Genomic DNA, 26,120 nt, shown 5'->3' with positions numbered 1-26,120 from the left:
TGCTAACACCTACATAATAGTGCTAAGTGTTTATATAAGCGCATACATCTGAAAATGATAACATTTATCATTGTTAGCATGCTAATTATAGCATTAATAAAGTTAATATTTATGAAAGTCGCAAAAAATGCTAATATGATTATAACAGCATTAATCGTGCCTACCCAGGAAAATAACTAAAAATGCTACTATGCCAATACTAGCATGCTAGCAATACTCACATGTTAACATAGCATGCTAACACCTAATATATGTGTCTACCCATGAAAATAACAAAAAATACAAGTATGCTAATATTAACATGCTAAAATGTTTGCATTAGCATGCTAGCTCCTAGCCTGATAGTGCCTACCCATGAACAGCTAAAAATGCTACTATACTCATATTAGCATGCTGGTAATGTTGACATGCTAATGTTGTATGCTAACACCTACATACTAATAGCGCTAAATGTTTATATAAGCGCACACATCTGAAAATGATAACATTTATCATTGTTAGCATGCTAATGATAGTGCTGAGTGTCTGGTTAAAAGTTAATATTTATGAAAAATGCTAATATGATTATGTTAGCATTAATCGTACCTACCCAGGAAAATAACTACAAATGCTACTATGCTTATACTAGTATGCTAACAATGCTAACACCTAACATGATAGTGGTAAGTGTTTATATATATATGTGTCTACCCATGAAAATAGCAAAAATACTATTACTATTATATTAAGTTTGCTAATATTAACATGCTAAAATGTTTACATTAGCATGTTAACTCGTAGCATAACTCGTAGCGTCTACCTGTGAAAATGGATAAAACAGTACAATGCTAATGTTAACATGCTAGCTCTAGTATCTCACATCACACATGCGAGCAATGCTGGCATGCTAATGTTAGCGAGCTAACACTTAGCATGATAATGGAGTTTATGACTGTGTCTGTAGCCATGAAAATAGTACAAAATGTTAGCATGTTAATTTGGCGCCAAGCCGTCAGAGAGAGCAGCTTCTGCGCACCAATGACGGCCGAGGAGGGCGGGTGTTCAGCGGAGGCTCCGCCCAGGCAGACTAAAGTGAAGTACCGCAGACAGACAGCAGAGGGCAGCAAACACAAGCAGAGCGCAGACATGATGCAATAATGACATGATGCTATGATGCTATGATGCCATGACCACGTGGTTAATCCAAACCGAGGTCTTTCCCCCCCGGAGGGCGAGAAAAGGAACAGGAAGTGAAAGATGCAGTTCTGCTTTTCACATTAAAGCAGCACACTTTCTATTTACGTCTGCTCCACGTGCTACACGGAAAACATACACGTCACTATTTCACACACACACATACACATGAGCTGTTAGGATGGACACACTCCCCACGCGTGGGCAGTTGGCGGAGGCGTGAAAGTTTCTTTTTGGGAAGTCCAAAAAGTCCGACGGGGTCTTCCCCTGTCGGCCCCCCCTCTCCTTATATGCAGACCGGGGAGGAGGACCGGCACAGGACGCAATGGAGACGCAAAGGAGCGCATGCGTGTGCGTGTGTGTGTTGGTGCTGCTGGTGGCTTTGACTGAAGGTAAGACTAAAAATGACTAACATTTCTATATTTCATATATTATTTTCTTTATACTGATTTCTGATATCATAAAATACATATGCTTTGCTGTCAAGTAGATTTATAGATGATTATTATTAAATTATATATTATTATATATATTATATTATCATTATAAAAAATCTGAATAGTCATGTAGAGTATTCATATTTTTAATAGTTTTTTAACATGTATTTCAATATGTTTATAGAAAGTACATATTCTTCTGTATTGTAATTTTTTCACTTATATAAATCTATTTTTATTATTTTACTTCATATTTATAATATAATCAATATTTTGAGATTTTTAAATTGATTTATTTAATTTATTTTTAAAATTTAAATAATTTAAATGTATTTCTATAACAATATCAAATATGAAAGTATAGTAGTCATTATTTTCCTATATTAGAACAAATATTTGTATATCTTAAAAATCTATTTTAAATACATATTATATTTTTGTTGGACTTATTTATGCTATAAAATATTTATTATTATGATTATTTTTACACATGTTAAAATATTGTTATTATTTTTATATATATTATAAAAAAGTTATTTTAATACTTGAAAAAAACAGATACAGAATTTATTTTACTTTTGAAATATATTTTTATTATTTGAGTTATATTTATAACATGGCAGCAAATATTTGTATATTTTTTTAACTTTGTTTAATATATTTTTGATTATTATTCATGACATTACAAGATTTAAAAAATATATTTATATTATTATTTTTAGTTTACCAGTATTGTAAATATATTTTCTATTTCTCCTTACTTAAATATATGCATATTTGTTCTTTATTAATTACGTTTAAATATATTTAATGTATGATATGTTTTGATTATTCGACTTTTATTTTGTTGAAATATGCTAATGAGTGAGTGTTTACCGGCAGGTTTGCGCGGCCGGGGCCCCGAGGATTGTTGCTTCCGTTTCCAGGAGAGAGCCATCCCCAAAGAGCGGGTGCTCAGCTACGTGAAGACCCGACAACGGTGCTCCGTCCCCGCGGTCCGGTAGGTGTAAGGTGTATCTAAAATACCGCGATAGCCGGCGCCCGGAAGCTGAGGGGGCGTGTTTTTCTCGCAGGCTGAAGACGGTGGCAGGTCGTCACGTGTGTGCTCGTGCTTCCGCCTGGTGGGCGAGGGACCTCGTGAGGCACCTGGACTCCAAGACCCGCCCGGGGAACGCTTTCGGGTTGTGAGAAATTCCTCATTTCACTTCACTTGGTGTTTTCCGTAATCCAAAGGATGTCAATAAAGTTTTGACCTACATGCCTTTTTTTTATAATTTCAGCACGTGAGGATAAGCGGTAGAAAAAAAATGAATTTCCATTATTTTACTTCATATTTATGAAATTATAAATATAAAATAATGATGTAAATATGTTGATGTTCTATTTTAATAAATATGCACTTTTATAATAAATATATATTTTTATTGTTTTTCTTATTTACATGTATTTATCTTATTTTTACTGTGTATGTACCACAGTAAAAGCAACAGTACAGCTTTTATTTTGAACTTCTCAGACGGAAGCAGTATTTTCTTATGTTAAATGTCGGTTACATAATCATTACATAATGGTTGTCATATTTAGATTTTGGGGAAAAAAATAAAATCCCGTTATACATTTCAGAATAAAAGTAGTCGGAAAGAGCTATGCTGTAGTTTAGGTTTTGGCTTTTATTTTGTAGATCTAATACGGAAATAGTATTGGGTATGTTCCGCTTCACGATCCGTACTGATGATCATTTCCTTCTCAGAGCTTGAGTTGGGGTTATTGTCGTTTGGTGTGTTTATTTTTTTACGTACTTTGCTTTGTTTTTTTCGTGATTAATTCCACATCGGCAAGAAAGGTAGTAACTTGACTGAATTTGGTGGTTAATTGTCGGTGTATGCCTCGGCGACTGACCGTTTCAGGCTGGGTGGTGACAGAATTACAATGATCGAGCGACCGGAGACCGTTCCTAGCATTGCTGTAAGTGGTTGTTTTTTTTGTTTTTAAAGACAGACATTCCGGCATTTACACTTCCATAGTCTTGTTTGTGGTCCCCTTCGTGGGTTTACGCCCTCTAAAGTGGACTTCATGAATTCATCACGTCGGGGTAGTGACGAGTTTGTCCACGTTAGCCGTGGTTAGCCATGGTTAGCCGTGGTTAGCCATGGTTAGCTCCTTTTAGCTTAACATGACGTACGGCTTTAGCTGAAAAAGTTGAAAATTGAAGCACATGTTGTGGTACATTAATAATAATAATGGAATAATTGGCTTTTAATTAAATAATCGTGCCATTATTAATGTCATAGTGATGGAAATTTCGGCTCTTTTTCGAGAGTCGGTTCTTTTGACTCGACTCACTGAAGAACCGGATATATGTGCTCCTGACATGTTATTACCAAATCATGCGTATTACATGAAATGCTTTACTAATGTTAAATAAACATGATATCAGATGTTTATATTTTTGTTTTTAAAATGTATTTAAATATTAATATTTTCAATGTATTCATGTTTTTATTGTACTTAATATTTATCCAATCCAATCCACTTTATTTATATAGCACATTTTATAAAAAGAGTTTCCATAGTGCTGCACAGACTAGTAAAATTAAATATAAAATAAAATAATAATAAATAAAGGTACAAATTGAATTTAATCCAAAACTAAAATATCAAATAAGAAATAAAATAATAAAATAGATATTAAAATATTAAAAACAAGAAGCAAAGCAATAAAAGTATAAAAAATAAAACCAATTAAAATAAAAATAAATAACTAAAAGATACAGGACCATACGTCTCACTCCGAGTTAAAAGCCAGAGAATAAAATTTTATAATATTTCTATAATAATATAATAATTTTATAATATAAAAAGAGCATGTGTTTGAACGTCATGGCGTTTTGGGCACATACAGGAAGAGCCCGTATGACGGCCATGCGTCCTTATCTGTCATCATTTGTTGCATGTTGAAAATGTGTGTCATGTGTTCAGACCACGTGTGACCCGACGCCAACAGACGCAATCAATTCTTTTTGCCCCTGATTGCGTGTAGGACAGCTATGGCCGGCGGGGATGCTGGATGAATGAAACATCCGGCATCCGACTCTAAAATGGCTTCTCAGTCTGTACGGGTTCTTTGTGTTTTCTCTGTTAAGTCCTAGTTCACGTTCACGTACAGCAAATCTCCATTTATCTGGGTTATGATGCAGTATTGCACGTAGCAAACGAGACCACGTTATCCGCATTTTTCATCTTTGAATTCATTGCTTGATGGGAAATACTTTTGTTTTTGTTTACAAAAAGGATTGATGAATAAACACGTAGCTAGATGTATTTCTTGGTAACAATCCGTCTCGGCCATGGCATGTCCGTCTCGGCCATGGCATGTCCGTCTCGGCCATGGCATGTCTGTCTCGGCCATGGCATGTCCGTCTCGGCCATGGCATATCCGTCTCGGCCATGGCATATCCGTCTCGGCTATGGCATGTCCGTCTGGGCCATGGCATGTCCGCCTCGGCCGTGGCGCATCCATCTCAGCCACTGTGCTCGTTTTAGCCATGGCATGGCACGCCGGACTCGGCCGTGGCATAGCACGCCGGACTCGGCCGTGGCATGGCACGCCGGACTCGGCCGTGGCATGGCACGCCGGACTCGGCCGTGGCACGTCCGTCTCGGCCATTGTGCTCATTTTAGCCATGGCACGGCGGTCTCGGCCATGGCATGGCGGTCTCGGCCGTGGCGTGGCATGTCTGTCTCTGCCATGGCACATCCATCTCAGCCATTGTGCTCGTTTTAGCCATGGCATGGCATGTCTGTCTCTGCCATGGCACATCCATCTCACCCAGTGTGCTCGTTTTAGCCATGGCATGGTCTCCATGCAGTGTGAAAGGCAATGTAATCATAACATTGCTGATGCCCAGTAACCAGAATACTACATATTCGGACTAATAATAGACCAGGTAACACACACAAGCACTGTGTTGCCTCCACTAAAAGAGTGTGTTGTGTTTTTTTGTCAGCAGCGCAATCTGGAGGGCTATGTCGGCTTTGCCAATCTCCCCAACCAGGTGTATCGGAAGTCGGTTAAAAGAGGCTTTGAGTTTACCTTGATGGTGGTTGGTAAGTAGCAAACGTTCACATTGCCGGGTTGTACTTTTTTCCCCCCTTTTTATTTATTTGTTTTCACTGACAACAAAGTAAAATGACTTCTGTGAGTATGAAAGTAATAAAATATCAGTAAATGCTACTATGCTAATGGTAGCAGTGCTAAGGTTAACATGCTAACACCTAACATAATAGTGGCAAGCATTTATATAACAGTCTAGCTATGAAAATGGATTTAAATGCTACTATGCTAATGCTAACATGCTAACTAGCACCTAACATGATAGTGGCAAGCATTTGTATAAGAGTCTAGCTATGAAAATGGATTTAAATGCTACTATGCTAATGCTAGCAGTGCTAAGGTTAACATGCTAACGCCTAACATAATAGTGGCAAGCATTTATATAAGAGTCTAGCTATGAAAAAGGGTTTAAATGCTATTATGTTAATGCTAGCAATGCTAACGTTAACATGCTAACACCTAACATAATGGTGGCAAGCATTTATATAAGAGTCTAGCTATGAAAATGGCTTTAAATGCTACTATGCTAATGCTAGCAGTGCTAAGGTTAACATGCTAACACCTCACGTAATAGTGGCAAGCATTTATATAAGAGTCTAGCTATGAAAATTTATATAAATGCTACTATGCTAATGCTAGCAATGGTTAACATTCTAACACCTAACATAATAGTGGTGAGTGTTAGGGCTAGAAGTGCTATTATGCTAATGCTAGTATACTATCATGCTAAAGTTAGCATGCTAACACAACATAATAGTGTTAAGTGTTTATAAATGTTATAACATGATGCTATGCTAGGTGGCGGTAATAAGAGGCTTCTCTCAGCTTGGTTGCTCCCCGTAATAGAAACCCCTCTGCAACTCCATCACCTCTATCCAACTCTTTCTGCTGGGTCTTATCCCTCTCTGTTGGCCCCTACAGGAGGGGGGGGGGGCTGCTTCCTGCCTCTTTGTCCAGTTGGCAGAAGGAACAGAAACCCCTGTAGAGTTTAGTGGCATCCATCTCAATAGCCAATCAGGGACCAAGGAGAATTTGGAGGAGATGGCAAGCAATGCCTTCTTTGTGTTGATGGACATGCAGTATTAGGGACTTAAACCTTCTATCATAGCAATAAGAATTCATTTTTTTAATTTTCTCTTATGATGTCTACTATATTAGGTGATATGAGTGTAAAGTTGACTATAGGGGTGTTATTTCATGTCTGGGGGTCTCTAATGATGTTAAAAAGTGTATGTAGAAGGTGGTAAACAAGTTTTCTCTGTCTTATTTTCTCTTATGATGTCTACCATATTGGGTGATAGGAGTGTAAAGGTGACTATAGGGGTGTTATTTCATGTCTGGGGGTCTCTAATTATGTTAAAACGTGTATTTATAAGGTGGTAAACATGTTTTCTATGTCTTATGTGTGTTATTTTCTCTTATGTCTACTAGATTAGTTAACAGGGGTATAAAAGTGAATATAGGGGTGCTATTTCATGTCTAGAGGGCTCTAATGATTTTATAAGGTGGTAAACAGGTTTTCTCTGTCTTATTTTCTCTTATGATGTTTACTAGATTAGTTAATAGGGGTATAAAGGTGACTATAGGGGTGTTATTTCATCTCTGGTGGTCTCTAATGATGTTAAAAAGTGTATTTAGAAGGTGGTAAACAGATTTTCTCTGTCTTATTTTCTCTTATGATGTCTACTATATTGGGTGATAGGAGTGTAAAGGTGACTATAGGGGTGCCATTTCATGTCTAGAGGGCTCTAATGATTTTATAAGGTGGTAAACAGGTTTTCTCTGTCTTATTTTCTCTTATGATGTTTACTAGATTAGTTAATAGGGGTATAAAGGTGACTATGGGGGTGCTATTTCATGTCTAGAGGGCTCTAATGATGTTAAAAGGTGTATGTAGAAGGTGGTAAACAGGATTTCTATGTCTTATGTGTCTTCTGATGTCTACTATATTGGGTAATAGGAGTGTAAAGGTGACTATAGGGGTGTTGTTTCATGTCTGGTGGTCTCTAAGGATATTAAAAAGTGTATTTAGTGTATTTATGTGTCTTATTTGCTCTTATTATTACTATTTCTCTCCCAAGTCTTCCTATGGTTCAGGCACAGCACGTAGCTGCAAATGCGTGCAAAAGAGAGCGAAGGTTTGCTGGATGTTAGCAAGTATGCCCGACATTTGTAATTTGAGGGGGCCGGCCGGACGACTGCGGCCTCAAGCTGAGGGAGAGCCCGGGAATGTGAGGAATGTGACGGAAAGCCAGCTTTTGTCCATTTGTATGTTTGTTTGTTTTGGTTGTGTTTCCTTCACTCGCTGTGCTCCCCTGTTGCTATCTTCCAGCATCGTTATTCATACGCACGCCCATGCGTCGGAGAGTGAGCACTCATCCCGCAGCTTGAAGTCGAAGCAGTGACCTAATTAGTTCCCCATGCAGGATGTGCTTTTCTGATGGATGAGATTCTCTTGCCTTTGGCTTTAACATCTCATGGAGTATCAAGGACTTTGTCATATTTATAGAATTAGATCTAAAAATAGACGTTATAGTTTTTATTTGGCGAAGACGCTCGTCGTTTTCACGCTTCAGCTGGAGCCTATCCCAGCTGAATGCTACAGCATCATTTTCCTTTTAGCTTTCTTAACAGACATGTTAGCATTATCCAACTGTAGCAGGGGTGTTCCAAAATGTGGCCCGGGGAACATTTGCGGCCTGCTGATGTTTTTTATTGGCCCGCACCGCATTCTAAAAATATCATTTAATGAGATAAAAATTAGTTAAATTAGTTAAGTTATTAGTTTATAGTTTAGTAATAAATAAATAGTAAATAATAATAAATAATAATAAATAATAATAAATAAAATAATAATAATTAGTTATATAATTTAGTTATTTTTTAGTTTAGTAATAAATAGTAAATAATAATAATAAATAAACAATAATAAAATTTATGTAATTTAGTTATTAGTTTTTAGTTTAGTAATAAATAAATAGTAAATAATAATAAATAAATAATAATAATAATAAAAAATAGTTTTGTAATTTAGTTATTAGTTTTTAGTTTAGTAATAAATAAATAGTAAATAATAATAAATAATGAATAAAAATAATAAAAATTAGTTATATAATTTAGTTATTAATTTTTTAGTTTAGTAATAAATAAATAGTAAATAATAAATAATAAAATTTAAAAATAATAATAAAAATGTGTTATATAATTTAGTTATTAGTTTTTTAGTTTAGTAATAAATAAATAGTAAATAATAATAATAAATAATAATAAATAAAATAATAATAAAAATTACTTATATAATTTAGTTATTAGTTTTTTAGTTTAGTAATAAATAAATAGTAAATAATAATAATAAATACAAAATAAATAATAATACAAAAAATAGTTATATAATTTAGTTATTAGTTTTTTAGTTTAGTAATAAATAGTAAATAATAATAATAATAATAAATAAAATAATAATAAAAAATAGTTATATAATTTAGTTGTTTTTTAGTTTAGTAATAAAGAAACTGTAAATAATAATAAATAAATAAAAATAAATATATATATTTAAACATAAAAAACAGCAAAAATATGGCTGAATAAAGTCCAAATATTAAGAGGAAAATAATAAATTTGTAATATTGTAAATAATTATTTTTAAATGTTGTCATATTATGAGAAACAAACAGATAAAGTTGTCATGTTTGGAGAATGAGGTTGTGTAAAAAAACGGTGACAAAGCATCCCGTGACATGACAACATATCCAAGTGGCGCTCCATCCTTTCTTTGCTCACTATGTGGCCCTCGCTGCACAGTTTGGACACCCCTGCCCTAAAGCCAGCCACCGTACACCAAAGAGGCCTGTAGGAAATGAATAATGTCTGCGTAAATTAAACATGTCTGCATTTGTGTGTCGTCAGGCGAGTCGGGTCTGGGGAAATCTACGCTTATAAATTCCCTCTTCCTGACGGATCTTTACTCCAAGGACTACCCAGGACCGTCGCAGCGCATCAAGAAGACCGTACAGGTGAGCTTGACTTCATCCGCCCAACTGCTGTCACGATGATAGCGCTTTATATGGCCGCCGTCACGGAGGAGCCCAAGAGCAAAGGAGGCAGGAGAAAGGGAAGGAGGCTTGAAGGGAAGCAGAGGACCACGGAGGGCATTTTTGTCCATGTATGGTTAGGATGAAATGGAGGAGGAGACAGAAGACAGACGGGCATCTGGTGGGGAGTTGGGATGGGGGAGGAAGGGAAATCACACAAAAGTGGAGCAGTAGAGAGAGAGCGAGAGAGAGAGCGAGAGAGAGCGAGAGAGAGCGAGAGAGAGCGAGAGAGAGCGAGAGAGAGCGAGAGAGATGTTAATGAAAGAGGTAAGGGGAGAGGGAGACACAGAGAGAGAGGTTAATGAAAGAGGTAAGGAGAGAGAGAGAGAGGTTAATGAAAGAGGTAAGGAGAGAGAGAGAGAGAGAGAGAGAGAGAGAGAGAGGTTAATGAAAGAGGTAAGGAGAGAGAGAGACACAGAGAGAGAGGTTAATGAAAGAGGTAAGGAGAGAGAGAGAGAGGTTAATGAAAGAGTTAAGGAGAGGAAGAGAGAGAGGTTAATGAAAGAGTTAAGGGGAGAGAGAGAGAGAGAGAGAGGGGTTAATGAAAGCGGTAAGGGGAGAGGGAGAGAGAGAGAGAGAGATTAATGAAAGAGGTAAGGAGAGTGAGAGAGAGAGAGAGAGATGTTAATGAAAGAGGTAAGGAGAGAGAGAGAGAGAGAGAGAGAGGTTAATGAAAGAGGTAAGGAGAGAGAGCGAGAGAGAGAGAGAGATGTTAATGAAAGAGGTAAGGAGAGAGAGAGAGAGAGAGAGGTTAATGAAAGAGTTAAGGAGAGAGAGAGATGTTAATGAAAGAGGTAAGGAGAGAGAGAGAGAGGGAGAGAGAGAGAGAGGTTAATGAAAGAGTTAAGGAGAGAGAGAGAGAGAGCTGAATGAAAGAGGTAAGGAGAGAGGGAGAGAGAGAGAGAGAGCGGTTAATGAAAGAGGTAAGGAGAGAGAGAGAGAGAGAGAGCTGAATGAAAGAGGTAAGGAGAGAGAGAGATAGAGAGATGTTAATGAAAGAGGTAAGGAGAGAGAGAGATAGAGAGAGAGGTTAATGAAAGAGGTAAGGAGAGAGAGAGAGAGGGGGGTTAATAAAAGAGGTAAGGAGAGAGAGAGAGAGAGAGAGAGAGAGAGAGAGAGAGAGAGAGAGAGGTTAATGAAAGAGGTAAGGAGAGAGAGAGAGAGAGAGAGAGAGAGGGGTTAATGAAAGAGGTAAGGAGAGAGAGAGAGAGAGAGAGAGGGGTTAATGAAAGAGGTAAGGAGAGAGGGAGCGAGAGAGAGAGAGAGAGAGAGAGAGAGGTTAATGAAAGAGGTAAGGAGAGAGAGAGATGGAGAGGTTAATGAAAGAGGTAAGGAGAGAGAGAGAGAGAGAGAGAGAGAGGGGTTAATGAAAGAGGTAAGGAGAGAGGGAGCGAGAGAGAGAGAGAGAGAGGTTAATGAAAGAGGTAAGGAGAGAGAGAGAGAGAGAGAGAGGGGTTAATGAAAGAGGTAAGGAGAGAGAGAGAGAGAGAGAGAGAGGGGTTAATGAAAGAGGTAAGGAGAGAGGGAGCGAGAGAGAGAGAGAGAGAGGTTAATGAAAGAGGTAAGGAGAGAGAGAGATGGAGAGGTTAATGAAAGAGGTAAGGAGAGAGAGAGCGAGAGAGAGAGAGGTTAATGAAAGAGGTAAGGAGAGAGGGAGAGAGAGAGAGAGAGGTTAATGAAAGAGGTAAGGAGAGAGGGAGCGAGAGAGAGAGAGAGAGAGAGAGAGAGAGAGAAAATAAACTCAAATGTTAATGAAAGGTGTTTAGACTTAGATCAGATGCAGTACTCGACACTGGCCACTAGGTGTCGCCATCATCCTAATAACAACACAGGCTATTTTTTATTTTTGTCCACATGATCAGTACTATTGCAATACACACAAGCACAAGTTCTATTCATGTCTATGTCTTATTATGCTGAGGTTCTCATTGGGAGGGGACCAGGATGGATAGGATCAGAGGGACATTACATGTTTATGGGACCGCACTGTGCACCGGTACCAACCTTCATTTGGGTGCCCAGGACGCCCCTGTGTATTGATGGACACCCAATGAGATACATGTCTTGTCTTTTTGGGGAGGGCTTTAGTGTCTAAATAGATAGCTAGTATTTATATATTAACTGCGCTAGAATGCACAGAAAAGGGAAAGAATCATGTGTTGTTGTTTGCCCAGGATTGGGAATGATGGGCAACATTAGACTATAGGGGTGTTATTTCATGTCTGGGGTCTCTAATGATGTTAAAAAGTGTATTTAGAAGGTGGTAAACAGGTTGTCTATGTCTTATGGGTGTTATTTTCTCTTATGATGTCTACTAGACTAGTTAACGGGTATAAAGGTTACTATAGGGGTGCTATTTCGTGTCTAGAGGGCTCTAATGATTTTATAAGGTGGTAAACAGGTTTTCTCTGTCTTATTTTTTCTTATGATGTCTACTATATTGGGTGATAGGAGTGTAAAGGTGACTATAGGGGTGCTATTTCGTGTCTGGGGTCTCTAATGATTTTATAAGGTGGTAAACAGGTTTTCTCTGTCTTATTTTCTCTTATGATGTCTACTATATTGGGTGATAGGAGTGTAAAGGTGACTATAGGGGTGCTATTTCATGTGTAGAGGGCTCTAATGATGTTAAAAGGTGTATTTAGAAGGTGGTAAACAGGTTTTCTCTTGTATTTTCTCTTATTATGTCTACTATATTGGGTGATAGTTGTGTTGTTGTTTGCCCAGGATTGGGAATGATGGGCAACATTCCCGAAAAAAAAAAGTGCAGTTCTCCTCCAGTGTAAAATGTACATTCTTCAGCCATTTTTCAGCTGCTAACATTTAGCTAAGGAGTGAGTAGTATTGCAGTATATGAAGTGAATGGAGGGGGTTTGTGTTTTCAGGTGGAGCAGTCCAAGGTGCTCATCAAAGAGGGGGGTGTCCAGCTGACTCTCACAATTGTTGACACCCCAGGTTTTGGAGACGCGGTCGACAACAGTAACTGGTAAGTAGCGGTAATAACTAATAATAATAATAATAACTAATAATAATAATAACAGTTACAATAATCGATACTATCAAGTACACGTGTCGGTTGTCTACCCATTTGTGTCATCATTCATCGATTATGGCGACCTAGTTGTTTTTCAAGCGCCGCCATGTTTGTCCTGCTCTTTGTAGCTGGCAGCCAGTCATCAACTACATCGACAGCAAGTGCGAGGACTTCCTGAACGCGGAATCCAGGGTGAACCGCAGATCGATGCCAGATAATAGAGTCCACTGCTGTCTGTATTTCATTGCGCCCTCGGGACACGGGTAGGTAGAGCGTGAAAGCAGTTCTACTTTGTGATGTGGGGGGGGGGGGTCGATGGACGCTTACATCGGAGTCTCACATGCGTTGAATTCCAACTGGGGATATTTATTACACTCTTGTTTCTTTAACGCAAACAGTGCTCTTATTTTGAAGGCCGGTGTGTTTTGAAGAATGTGTAAATGGTAATGGTTTTATTACATTTGAACATGCATCAGATTCCAATTGAATGCATCCCATAATCAGTTCCCAGTTCCACATGTCCAAAAGGTGTAGGAAGAAGCAAAGCTTATTAAATCCTACCCCTCCATCTGGTACTTTTACAATCAGTAACTGGTACATTTGTTCACTTCCTGCTTTCATAATATAGTTTAAGTTTTTTTGTAGTTTTTTTAGTTTTATTTTTTTTAGCTTAGTTTAGTTTTACTTGACTTGACACTTCCTGCTTTCCTAATAAAGTTTCAGTTTTTTGTGTTTTTTTGTAGATTTTTTGGTTTAGTTTTACTTGACTTGACACTTCCTGCTTTCCTAATATAGTTTAAGTTTTTTGTAGTTTTTTTGTAGATTTTTTAGTTTAGTTTTACTTGACTTGACACTTCCTGCTTTCCTAATATAGTTTCAGTTTTTTGTGTTTTTTTATTTTTATTTTATTTTATTTTAGTTTAGTTTTACTTGACTTGACGCGTCCTGCTTTCCTAATATAGTTTAAGTTTTTTGTAGTTTTTTTGTAGATTTTTTATTTTAGTTTTACTTGATTTGACACTTCCTGCTTTCCTAATATAGTTTAAGTTTTTTGTAGTTTTTTTGTAGATTTTTTAGTTTAGTTTTACTTGACTTGACACTTCCTGCTTTCCTAATATAGTTTAAGTTTTTTTGTAGATTTTTTAGTTTTATTTTTTAGTTTTAGTTTAGTTTTACTTGACTTGACACTTCCTGCTTTCCTTATAAAGTTTCAGTTTTTTGTGTTTTTTTATTTTTATTTTTTTTATTTTATTTTAGTTTAGTTTTACTTGACTTGACGCTTACTGCTTTCCTAATATAGTTTAAGTTTTTTGTAGTTTTTTTTGTAGATTTTTTAGTTTAGTTTTACTTGACTTGACACTTCCTGCTTTCCTAATATAGTTTAAGTTTTTTGTAGTTTTTTTTTTTGTAGATTTTTTAGTTTAGTTTTACTTGACTTGACACTTCCTGCTTTCCTAATATAGTTTAAGTTTTTTGTAGTTTTTTTTGTTTTGTTTTTTTTTCAATTTTTAGTTTAGTTTTACTTGATTTGACACTTCCTGCTTTCCTAATATAGTTTAAAGTTTAGTATAAATTTAGTATATAGTATAAAGTTTTTTGTAGTTTTATTGGTAGTTTTTTTTAGTTTTTGTTCAATTTAGTTTTACTTGACTTGATTTGACTTGACGTTACTTTGCCTTTACTTTACTTTACTCACGTACTGAAATTGAAGTATTTGTGATTTTAGAAATAAGGAGTTAGCATGTTCTCTGTAGGCGGCATTACGAATTATCCTTACTGGCCTTTTTTGCAGTACATTTAGCCAGTGAAGATTGTTTTTCTAGTTCTTATCCCATATTTCCACACACTAAGATACGGTAGAACCAGAGAGCTAAGTAAATACCCCGAGTGGGTTTGGTCCTTTTGTTTTCCAGTCTGAAGCCACTTGACATCGAGTTTATGAAGAGGCTCCATGACAAGGTCAACGTCATTCCGCTTATTGCCAAAGCCGACACGCTAACTCCGGAGGAATGCCAGCTTTTCAAGAAACAGGTGATGTATTGATCTGTATTGATCTTTGCTTTTATTCATCATCTTTGGCAGACCCTAAAACACACCCCACTAGAAGAAGAGTCCGCCCAGGTGCCGGTGAGCAACTTCACCAAGCTCTCGATCTCATTCCATTCAATTCTGCCCCCTCTGGTGCCTGAAAAGTCCCAAAAAATTCACACTTCCACGTGTTCAATTCCCTATGCTGATGAATATGTGGTACTTCACTGACCACACAGAAGATGGAAATGTGGTGTTGATGTTTTCCCGTCTTCGTAGATCATGAAAGAGATCCAGGAGCACAAGATCAAAATTTATGAATTCCCAGACACGCATGACGACGAGGACAACAAGCTGATCCGGAAGATCAAGGTACCGGACCACAAGCTGACAATAAGAGGGATGTTAATGTTAGGGGTTTAGGGAGGGTTGGGGGTGGAAGTTAAGACGGTTAGTGTTGGGGGTTTTATGTTAGGGTGTTAGGATGCTAATGTTAGGGGGTTAGGGTTGGGGGTGAGCATTAGGGGGATTGGGTTAGGGGTTTTACGTTCGGGTGTTAGGATGTTAATGTTGGGGGGTTAGGGTTGGGGGTGAGCATTAGGGGGATTGGGTTAGGGGTTTTACGTTAGGGGGTTTGGGTGTTAGGATGTTAATGTTGTGGGGTTAGGGTTGGGGGTGAACCCTAGAGGGTTGGGGGATTGGGTTAGGGTTGGGCTTTTATGTTAGGGTGTTAGGGGCTTAGGTTGTTAGGATGTCAATGTTAGGGGGTTAGGGTTGGGGGTGAGCATTAGGGGGATTGGGTTAGTGTTAGGGGTTTTACGTTAGGGTGTTACGGGGTTCGGGTGTTTGGTTAGGGTTGGGGGAAGGGGTGAGGGTTGGGGTTTAGGGGTTTTACGTTAGGGTGTTAGGGTCTTAGGATGTTAGTGTTGCGGGGTTAGGGTTGGGGGTGAACCTTAGAGGGTTAGGGGGGTTGGGTTAGGCTTGGGGGTTTTACGTTATGGGGTTAGGCTATTGGGGGCCAAGGGTGTTAGGGTTGGGGGTGAGGGTTGTTAGGGTTGGGTTAACGTTGGGGGTTTTACGTTAGGGGGTTAGGGTGTTAGTATGTGAAGGTTAGGGGATTAGGATTGGGTTAGGGTTGGGAGTTTTACGTTAGGGGATTTGAGTATTAGGGGGTCAGGGTGTTAGGATGTTAAGTTTAGGGGATTAGGGTTGGGGGGTTTTACATTAGGGGATTAGGGTGATATGAGGTTTGGGTGTTAGGATGTTAAGGTTAGGTGGTTAGGCTTGGTGGATCTACATTTGGGGGTTAGGGTGTTAGGATGTTAGGTTAGGGATGGGGGTAGGGTATGAGGGTTGTTAGGGTTGGGTTAAGGTTGGGGGGTTTATGTTTGGGGGTTAGGGTGGGAAGGTTAGGGGGTTAGGGTTGGGTTAGGGGCTTTATGTTAGGGGATTTGAGTATTAGGGGGTCAGGGTGTTAGGATGTTAGGGTTGGGGGTTTTACATTAGGGTGTTAGGATGTTAAGGTTAGGTGGTTAGGCTTGGTGGATTTACATTAGGGGGTTAGGGGGTTACGAGGTTCAGGTGTTAGGATGTTAGGTTAGGGTTGGGGGTAGGGGATGAGGATTGTTAGGGTTGGGTTAAGGTTGGGGGTTTTACGTTTGGGGGTTAGTGTGTTAGGATGTGAAGGTTAAAGGCTTAGGGTTGGGTTAGGGTTGGGAGTTTTACGTTAGGGGATTCAAGTTTTGGGGGTTTGGGCGTTAGGATGTTAAGGTTAGGTGGATTTACATTGGGGATTACGGTGTTACGGGTGTGGGTGTTAGGATGTTAGGTTAGGGTTGGGAGTTAGACGGTTGGGGGTTTTACGTTAGGGGCTTAGGGTGTTAGGATGTTAATCTTAGGGGGTTAGGGTTGGGGGTGAGCATTACAAGGATTGGGTTAGGGTTGGGGGTGAACCTTAGAGGGTTAGGGGGTTTGGGTTAGGGTTGGCGGTTTGACGTTATGGGGTTAGGCTATTGGGGGCTAAGGGTGTTAGGGTTGGGAGTGAGGGTTGTTAGGGTTGGGTTAAGGTGGGGGGTTTTACGTTTGGGGGTTAGGGTGTTAGGATGTGATGGTTAGGGTTGGGGGTTTTACGTTAGGGGATTTGAGTATTAGGGGGTCAGGGTGTTAGGATGTTAAGGTTAGGGGGTTAAGGTTGGGTTTTTTTACATTAGGGTGTTAGGGTTACAGGTTTGGGGTTACAGGTATGGGGTTAGGAGGTTAGGGTTAGATTTAGCGGTAAATGGGGTCCAGTCCAGGGTGGCCAAAACTCTGTAGTACTATCAACATGATACCAAGGTCTACCCCCCTCCCCCGCTCCCCACCCCCAAAAAGTGGTAAGGGACTAACCCATTTTGTCTGTTGCCCCCTCCCCCAGGAGAAGATGCCCCTGGCTGTCGTTGGCAGCAACGTCGTCATTGAGGTGAACGGCAAGAAGGTCAGAGGTCGCCAGTACCCGTGGGGCGTGGCTGAAGGTAGGTTGAAGCAGACGGGAACCATGACGACCAACATCAACAAACATTGTAGGCATTTCCTGGGGTAGGGATTCTGGAAAAGGAGGCTGGGGGGGGGGGGGGTCCTTGAGTTGACGGGTATCCAAAATGGCCGTTATTGCTCTGTGCTATGTGGTTGGCCGTGTATCAGTCTTTTTCACTCTTTCATTTGTTCCTTTCTCTCCTTTTTTCTGTTTTTTCTTTGTCTATTCTTTTCCATGACTGACAGAGGGCATATTTGGTAAACAAAGCCAGCCTTGTCTTCATTTGTAGTCCATTTTCTCACCTCCGCCACTTCCTGTTTACCCTCATTTTTCATTCAACCCCCCCTGCCCCCCGTCCCCGCCTCGCTCTTATGTTGCTACGCTCCCTCATCATTTTGGCTGATGGTCAAACCGAGGTTCTTATCAGACTTGGGGCAGGATGCCGATCCAATATGGATACCACATAATCATATTTCAGCACTTTGATTTTTCCAAATGTACACGCAAAAGTACTACAAATACTACCTTTATCACCTCAAATTACAATCTTTACTGTAAAATTATCTTTTAACGTAAAATAACGTCATTCTTGTACTATGGCGATCAAATTTGTGACGTAAAACCAAAACTTGGCTGCACGGTGGTCGAGTGGTTAGCGCAAAGGACACACAGCTAGGAGACCAGGGTTCAATTCCACCCTCGGCCATCTCTGTGTGGATTTTGCATGTTCCCCCCGTGCATGAGATGGTTTTCTTGGGTTTTTCCGGATCCCACATTCCAAAAACATGCTAGGTTAATTAGCGACTCCAAATTGTCCATAGGTATGAATGTGAGTGTGAATGGTTGTTTGTCTATATGTGCCCTGTGATTGGCTGGCCACCAGTCCAGGGTGCACCCCCGGCAGTAGAAAATGAATGAATGAATAAATCTTCAGGCTGCACGGTGGTCGAGTGGTTAGTGCGCCGGCCACGCAGCTAGAAAACCTAAGTTTGATTCCACCTTTGGCGATCTCCGTGAAGCGGTAAAAAAATGAATGAACGAATTTTGACAAAAAGTCTGCACGGTGGACGAGTGGTTTGTGCAAAGGACACACCGCTAGGAGACCTGGGTTCGATTCCACCCTCTGCCATTTTTATGCATGTTCTCCCCGTGCATGAGTGAGTTTTCTTCGGGTACTCCGGTATTCCTCCCACATTCCAAAAAAAACATGCTATGTTAATTAGCGACTCCAAATTGTCCATAGGTATGAATGTGAGTGTGAATGGTTGTTTGTCTATATGTGCCCTGTGATTGGCTGGCCACCAGTCCAGGGTCCAGACAGCTGGGATAGGCTCCAGCATCCCCCGCGACCCTCGTGAGGATAAGCGGCAGAAAATGAATGAATGAATAAATCTTCAGGCTGCACGGTGGACGAGTGGTTAGCGCGCAGGCCCCGCAGCTAGGAAACCTAAGTTTGATTCCACCTTCGGCTGTCTGCGTGAAGCGGTAGAAAATGAATGAACAAATTTTGACAAAAGTCAAAGCAAAAGTAAATCTTCAGGCTGCACGATGGTCGAGTGGTTAGCGCGCAGGCCACACAGCTAGGAAACCCAAGTTCGATTCCACCTTTGGCTATCTCCGTGAAGCGGTAGAAAATGAATGAACGAATTTTGACAAAAGTCACAGCAACAGTAAATCTTCAGGACGAGTGGTTTGTGCGAAGGACACGCAGCTAGAAGAACCGGGTTCGATTCCACCCTCGGCCATGTTCTCCCTGTGCATGCGTGGGTTTTCTCCGGGTACTCCGGTATTCCTCCCACTATTCCAAAAACATGCTAGGTTAATTAGCGACTCTAAATTGTCCATAGGTATGAATGTGAGTGTTAGGGTTAAACCCAAAACATTATCACCAACTGTGAAAGAAGACACAAGGACGTCTATATGTGCCCTGTGATTGGCTGCATGGCCACCAGTCCAGGGTTTATCCCGCCTCTCGTCTCATTGGGGAAATAAAGGATCGGTTCTTTCGTGCCGAAGCCAGACCCTCAACGCATCGCTGTCTCCAATGCACCAATGGCTTTTTTTCCCCCATCGTGTGCTTTGGCGTCCACTCCGTTGTACCGTGTCATTCCAAGCCCTGTGGAACGCCACCGTCGGGCAGGCATGGCATGACGGAGACCCATTGCTTCATTAACAACGCCCAGATCTTCACATAACATGCAGCTAGCTGGTGTTACTCATTTGCATAAGTGGGCGGTTACTTTACACGCTTTTGCATGTTCCAAATAAGAGATCGTATGCTTTGAACTCATCATATCATTGCAGTAGAAGACTCAAATATCTGAAATGACTCTTTATGAAGCTCTAAGGCCCAAAACACCTGATGGATTTATGACCGGAATTGAACAATTACGACAAAATAATGTAATAACGTAATGGTATGACAAGAGTTCATCGGGTATTTTCTGCCTGAATCAATGAGAAGCATCCGTTGACGATGGTTTGGAGCCTGCTTTTCCCTTCCTCTAGTTCTTCCTTAATGCACAGCTCGTTCAACAAATGCCCACCAACCACCTTCACTACCCTCGATTAACCCCCTTGCACTCTTAGGCCAGTCAGCTTGGACACATGGTGTTGATCCGGGCCAAATCTGGGCTGATTTCCGGTCCGACGCGGACAAAAAAAAAAGCCCCTGTCGCTTGCAGACCCAGATTTAGCCCCCCACCGGGAGACAGACAGTAACCCAAAAACCGTACCCCCCCTCCCCCTTCGTCAGAGCTCCCTCCTCTAGAAGAGACGGGAGGTCAATGGCTGGCTTGGGAGGCCAAGAAGCAGAACTGCTTAAGTTTCATCAATGGTAAGGTGTCCTCCTTATGCACTCCACCAGTGGACCAATGAGGAGCAGCGTTTTCAGTCAAGAAGAATATTCTCTGTGTATATATATATATGTGTATATATACTACATATATATAATATCATCATAGTATCATCTTCAGCAATCTATCTGAAGTCCTTTTCCAGAATCCCATCCGATGGTTAACCACGACCAAAACGTATGAATTTGATTGAACCTTTTAATCATTTGACAGCCCGTACAGTAAAAAAAATGCACATTGTGTGGTGATTAATCATGATTAATTCATTCCAAAAATTATTCAGCCGATGGTTTTAACTTTTTGTTCATGAAACTAGTGACTCACTCATGTGATAATCATGATTAATTAATTCCAAAAATTATTCATCCGATGGTTTTAACTTTTTGTTCATAGACCTAATGTGGCGAACTCATGTGATTAATCAAGATTAATTCATTCTAATAATTATTCATCCGATGGTTTTAACTTTGTTTACAGAACTAATGCGACTAACTCATGTGAATAATCATGATTAATTAATTCTAATAATTATTCATCTAATGGTTTTAACTTTTTGTTCATAAAACTGACGTTACTAACTCATGTGATTAATCATGATTAATTCATTCCAAAAATTATTCATCCGATGGTTTTAACTTTTGTTCATAAAACTAATGCGACTAACTCATGTGACTAATCATGATTAATTCATTCTAATAATTATTCATCCGATGGTTTTAACTTTTTGTTCATATAACTAATGTGACTAACTCATGTGACTAGTCATGATTAATTCATTTGAAAAATAATTCATCCGATGGTTTCAACTTTTTGTTCATAGAACTAATGCGACTAACTCATGTGACTAAGCATGATTAATTCATTCTAATAATTATTCATCCGATGGTTTTAACTTTTTGTTCATAGAACTGTGACTAACTCATGTGATTAATCCTGATTAATTCATTCCCAAAATGATTCATCCAATGGTTTTAACTTTTTGTTCATAGTACTAATGTGAGTAACTCATGTGACTAATCATGATTAATTCATCAAATATTATTCATCCGATGGTTTTGACTTTTTGTTCATAGAACTGTGACTAACTAATTAGATTAATCATGATTAATTCATTCCCAAAATTATTCATCCAATGGTTTTAACTTTTTGTTCATAGAACAAATGTGATTAATCATGATTAATTCGTGTGAAAACAGATGATGATCATTAAATATAGTCATAAATCGGCCTATTTCGTATACACCGTAGTTGCAAAGGCGATGAATCGTGATTCGCTCATTTGAAAGCCGTGATGGAGTCCATGAAAACGGGTCATCGTTTGACAGCCCAAATGATTATCCCCTCCCCATTTCAGCTTTTAGCATGCGTAGGTGGCGCATGCCAGCGTAGGTGTTTGTCCACTCCTGCATTGTAGTGGGCAGGCTGAGCCAGGCTGGTACACTATGGTCATATTTATGGTCATATTAATGCTCATATTTATGCTCATATAGCTGGTCATATTTCTGTGCTTTCTTGCTTTCTTCTTGTCTTTCAGTGGAGAACGGCGAGCACTGCGACTTCACCGTGTTGCGCAACATGCTGATCAGGTAGGATGTTGGCACAGTCGCCGTGGATACCGAAGATAACTACACAACTTTGTCTTGGCGCCGCCCACAGGACGCACATGCAGGACTTGAAGGACGTCACCAACAACGTCCACTATGAAAACTACCGCAGCAAGAAACTGGCTGCCGTCACCTGTAACGGCGTGGACGCCACCAAGACCAAGGGACAACTCACCAAGTACGACCCTGTTTACTACACTCTATATATGTGTACTTTTACACGTCATCATCAAAGTACTTCATATAATACACTGTACAAGAAAGGAAAAGGAACATTTTTACAGAGAGTCTCATTGCAAATACTTTTGGTAGTACTGTATAAATGACAATACGATAAATACCAGTTCCAGTACCTTCTCACTTGGTACTGTACATGCTGTATGCAAGGGTGTACTATTCTACTGTACATACTGTATGCAAGGGTGTACTATTCTACTGTACATGCTGTATGCAAGGGTGTACTATTCTACTGTACATGCTGTATGCAGGGGGTGTACTATACCTACTGTATATGCTGTATGCAAGGGTGTACTATTCTACTGTACATACTGTATGCATGGGTGTACTATACCTACTGTACATACTGTATGCAGGGGTGTACTATACCTACTGTACATACTGTATGCAGGGGTGTACTGTACATGCTGTATGCAGGGGTGTACTATACCTACTGTACATACTGTATGCATGGGTGTACTATACCTACTGTATATGCTGTATGCAGGGGTGTACTATACATGCTGTATGCAGGGGGTGTACTATACCTACTGTACATACTGTATGCAGGGGTGTACTGTACATACTGTATGCAGGGGTGTACTGTACATACTGTATGCAGGGGTGTACTGTACATACTGTATGCAAGGGTGTACTATAACTACTGTACATGCTGTATGCAAGGGTGTACTATTCTACTGTACATGCTGTATGCAGGGGTGTACTATACCTACAGTACATTCTGTATGCAGGGGGTGTACTATACCTACTGTACATGCTTTTAAAATGGCCGCCTTCTCCCCAGGAGTCCCCTGGCCCAGATGGAGGAGGAGCGGAAGGAGCATGTGATGAAAATGAAGAAGATGGAGGCAGAAATGGAGCAGGTCTTTGAAATGAAGGTTAAGGAGAAGAAGCAGAAACTGAAGGATTCCGAGGCTGAGGTGCACGTTTGATTCCATGCGGCACATTTACTGTACATAGTAGTATTTACAGTACGTATAGAGTACATATACACATAGTAGAGTCATTAGTTTGCACTGAAGCAGTCATGAATGCTATGCAATGTATGCTAACATGGAAGCCACGCGAGGCGTTCGGGTGCTGATGTTTCCGTGGCCTCCTGCTCCTCCAGCTGGAGCGCCGCCACCAGCAAATGAAACGCAACCTGGAGGCGCAGTACAAAGAACTGGAGGAGAAGAGACGAGTGTTTGAGGACGAGAAAGCCAACTGGGAGGCTCAGCAGAGAATCCTGGAGCAGCAGAAACTGGACGCCTCCAAGTCAGTAGCACATGCTAACCGCGCTAGCTTGTTTCTTATTGGCCTGCGCTACTGTGCTACTACTGTACCTGCTAGCCTGTTTAGTACTGCCTACACTACTTTGCAGTGTGGTGATTAATCATGAGTAATTCATTCCAAAAATTATTCATTTGATGGTTTTAACTTTTGTTCATAGAACTAATGTGACTAACTTGTGTGATTAATCATGATTAATTCATTCCAAAAATGATTCATCCGATGGTTTTAACTTTTTGTTCATAGAACTACTATGACTAACTCCTGTGATTAATCGTGATGAATTAATTCCAAAAATTATTCATCCGATGGTTTTTAACTTTTGTTCATAGAACTAACGTGACTAACTCATGTAATTAATCACGATTAATTCATTCCAAAAATTATTCATCTGACGGTTTTAACTTTTTACTACTGCCTACACTGCTGTACCTGGTAGCCTGTTTAGTACTACCTACACTACTATGCTCCCTGGTAGCCTGTTTATTACTACCTACACTACTATACTCCCTGGTGGCCTGTTTAGTACTACCTACACTACTATACTCATACTGTACCTGCTAGCCTGTTTAGTACTGCCTACACTACTTTGCACAGTGTGGTGATTAATCATGAGTAATTCATTCCAAAAGTTATTCATTTGATGGTTTTAACGTTTGTTCATAGAACTAATGTGACTAACTCGTGTGATTAATCACGATTAATTCATTCCAAACATTATTCATCCGATGCTTTTAACTTTTTGTTCATAGAACTACTATGACTAACTCATGTGATTAATCATAATTAATTCATTCAAAAAATTCAGACGATGGTTTTAACTTTTTGTTCACAGAACTGATGTGACTAACTCATGTGATTAATCATGATTAATTTATTCCAACAATTATTCAGCCGATGGTTTTAACTGTTTAGTACTACCTACACTACTATACTCCTACTGCACCTGCTAGCCTGTTTAGTACAACCTACACTACTATACTCCTTGGTGGCCTGTTTATTACTACCTACACTACTATACTCCTACTGTACCTGGTAGCCTGTTTATTACTACCTACACTACTATACTCCCTGGTAGCCTGTTTATTACTGCCTACACTACTATACTCCCTGGTGGCCTGTTTAGTACTACCTACACTACTATACTCCTTGGTGGCCTGTTTATTACTACCTACCATACTATACTCCTTGGTGGCCTGTTTATTACTACCAACACTACTATACTCCCTGGTAGCCTGTTTAGTACTACCTACATTACTTTACTCCCTGGTAGATTGTGTCATTCATCAACTCTTGTCTCTTTCTCACGTAGGACGATGGAGAAGAACAAGAAGAAAGGAAAGATCTTCTAGAGTCAATTTTCTCCTCTTCAGTTACTCTCACACGTATGTATACTGTATATACTGTACATGCAGTATATACTGTATACAGTACACATAGATAATTTCTATAACTTTGATATTTCTAATGCAACTTCCCCTAAAGACGTACAATATCTCCTGCTGATGCTCCTTAGCCTCTGGATTTCCTCTCACGGCTTTCTCCTTACTACTCATTGTACACCTGTCCTACCTAGTACACCTGTCCTACCTGGTGCACTACTCATATGTACACCTGTTCCAACCTTGTACACTACTCAATGTACACCTGTCCTACCTGGTACACTACTCGTGTACACCTGTCCTACCTAGTACACCTGCCCTATTTTGTACACTTCTCATATGTACACCTGTCCTCCCTGGTACATCTGTACTACCTGTTACATCTGTCCTACCTTGTACACTACCCAATGTACACCTGTCCTACCTGGTACACCTGTCCTACCTTGTACACTACTGAGTGTACACCTGTCCTACCTGGTACACCTGTCCTACCTGGTACACCTGTCCTACCTGTTACATTTGTCCTACCTGTTACATCTGTCCTACCTTGTACACTACTCAATGTACATCTGTCCTACCTGGTACACCTGTCCTACCTGTTACATCTGTCCTACCTTGTACACTACTCAATGTACATCTGTCCTACCTGGTACACCTGTCCTACCTGTTACATCTGTCCTACCTTGTACACTACTCAATGTACACCTGTCCTACCTGGTACACTACTCATGTACACCTGTCCTACCTGGTACACTACTCATGTACACCTGTCCTACCTGGTACACTACTCAACGTAGCACCACTCAAATGCCACAAATAACGGCAGACTATGTTAGTGTTGGGAAGTATCCTTTGGTATCCTACCTAGTACAGCTGTCCTACCTGGTACAGTATTCCTATCCTAGTACTATTGTGGTAGTACAGTAGATATTGGTGGTCGGGTGGCAAATGAGATTTCCTTTTGAGGGAAAAACAGTTTTTGGAGAAAATATGAAATATATTTTTGGAGCACCAATCTGTGACTTTGGGAGAAAGCTGGGAGAGTACGTTGGTATATGAAAGTGAAAGTGAAAGCCCTCCCCCTCCCACTCCCCCCTTCCATGAAAGCTGTTTTCTTTCATGCATTTTTGGACGTACCTTTTGATATGTATATTCCTTTCTCATTGCTCTTAAGTATTCCATGTCTACTTGTACGTTGGCGATATTAAAAGTTGACACGGTTACACTTACAAACTCGTGTTGAACGTTTCTGTGAGCCACACTTTGGACACCCCTGGTATTAGGAGACAATGGTAATTTGAATACAGCAAAATAAACATGCAAATCAGACAATAGTGTAATATGTGTTTGTCTTCTAAGTGGCTAAACTGCGCCATCTATT

At 39.9% G+C, this 26,120-nt stretch overlaps 2 protein-coding genes across 5 annotated transcripts; both read left to right on the top strand.

The window, feature by feature from the left end:
* The first annotated feature begins 1,428 nt into the window (after positions 1–1,428).
* On the top strand, positions 1,429–2,909 carry ccl35.1 (chemokine (C-C motif) ligand 35, duplicate 1). Its single transcript, XM_058086323.1, has 3 exons — positions 1,429–1,565; positions 2,493–2,610; positions 2,684–2,909. Exons 1-3 carry the CDS (start codon positions 1,499–1,501, stop codon positions 2,796–2,798), a joined length of 300 nt encoding a protein of 99 aa, XP_057942306.1. The 5' UTR covers positions 1,429–1,498; the 3' UTR covers positions 2,799–2,909.
* Positions 2,910–3,314: 405 nt separating this feature from the next.
* Positions 3,315–25,972, top strand: LOC131137906 (septin-7-like). 4 transcript variants are annotated; one of them, XM_058086316.1, is made up of 14 exons: positions 3,315–3,575; positions 5,618–5,717; positions 9,631–9,737; positions 12,701–12,801; positions 12,978–13,112; positions 14,763–14,880; positions 15,157–15,249; positions 17,291–17,387; positions 17,635–17,646; positions 21,779–21,830; positions 21,901–22,026; positions 22,870–23,005; positions 23,197–23,342; positions 24,670–25,972. In XM_058086316.1, the coding sequence occupies exons 1-14, from the start codon at positions 3,540–3,542 to the stop codon at positions 24,707–24,709; spliced, it is 1,299 nt and encodes a 432-aa protein (XP_057942299.1). In that variant the 5' UTR covers positions 3,315–3,539; the 3' UTR covers positions 24,710–25,972. The 4 variants fall into 4 exon arrangements, with proteins under 4 accessions (XP_057942299.1, XP_057942300.1, XP_057942302.1 ...); XM_058086317.1 differs by having other exon boundaries at positions 3,316–3,575; positions 5,621–5,717; XM_058086319.1 differs by lacking the exon at positions 17,635–17,646 and having other exon boundaries at positions 3,317–3,575; positions 5,621–5,717.
* Positions 25,973–26,120: the final 148 nt, after the last annotated feature.

The sequence above is a fragment of the Doryrhamphus excisus genome, chromosome 11, assembly GCF_030265055.1.
Source record: "Doryrhamphus excisus isolate RoL2022-K1 chromosome 11, RoL_Dexc_1.0, whole genome shotgun sequence".
NCBI classification, from domain to species: Eukaryota; Metazoa; Chordata; class Actinopteri; order Syngnathiformes; family Syngnathidae; genus Doryrhamphus; species Doryrhamphus excisus.
This window is presented reverse-complemented; position numbering and strand designations above follow the sequence as displayed.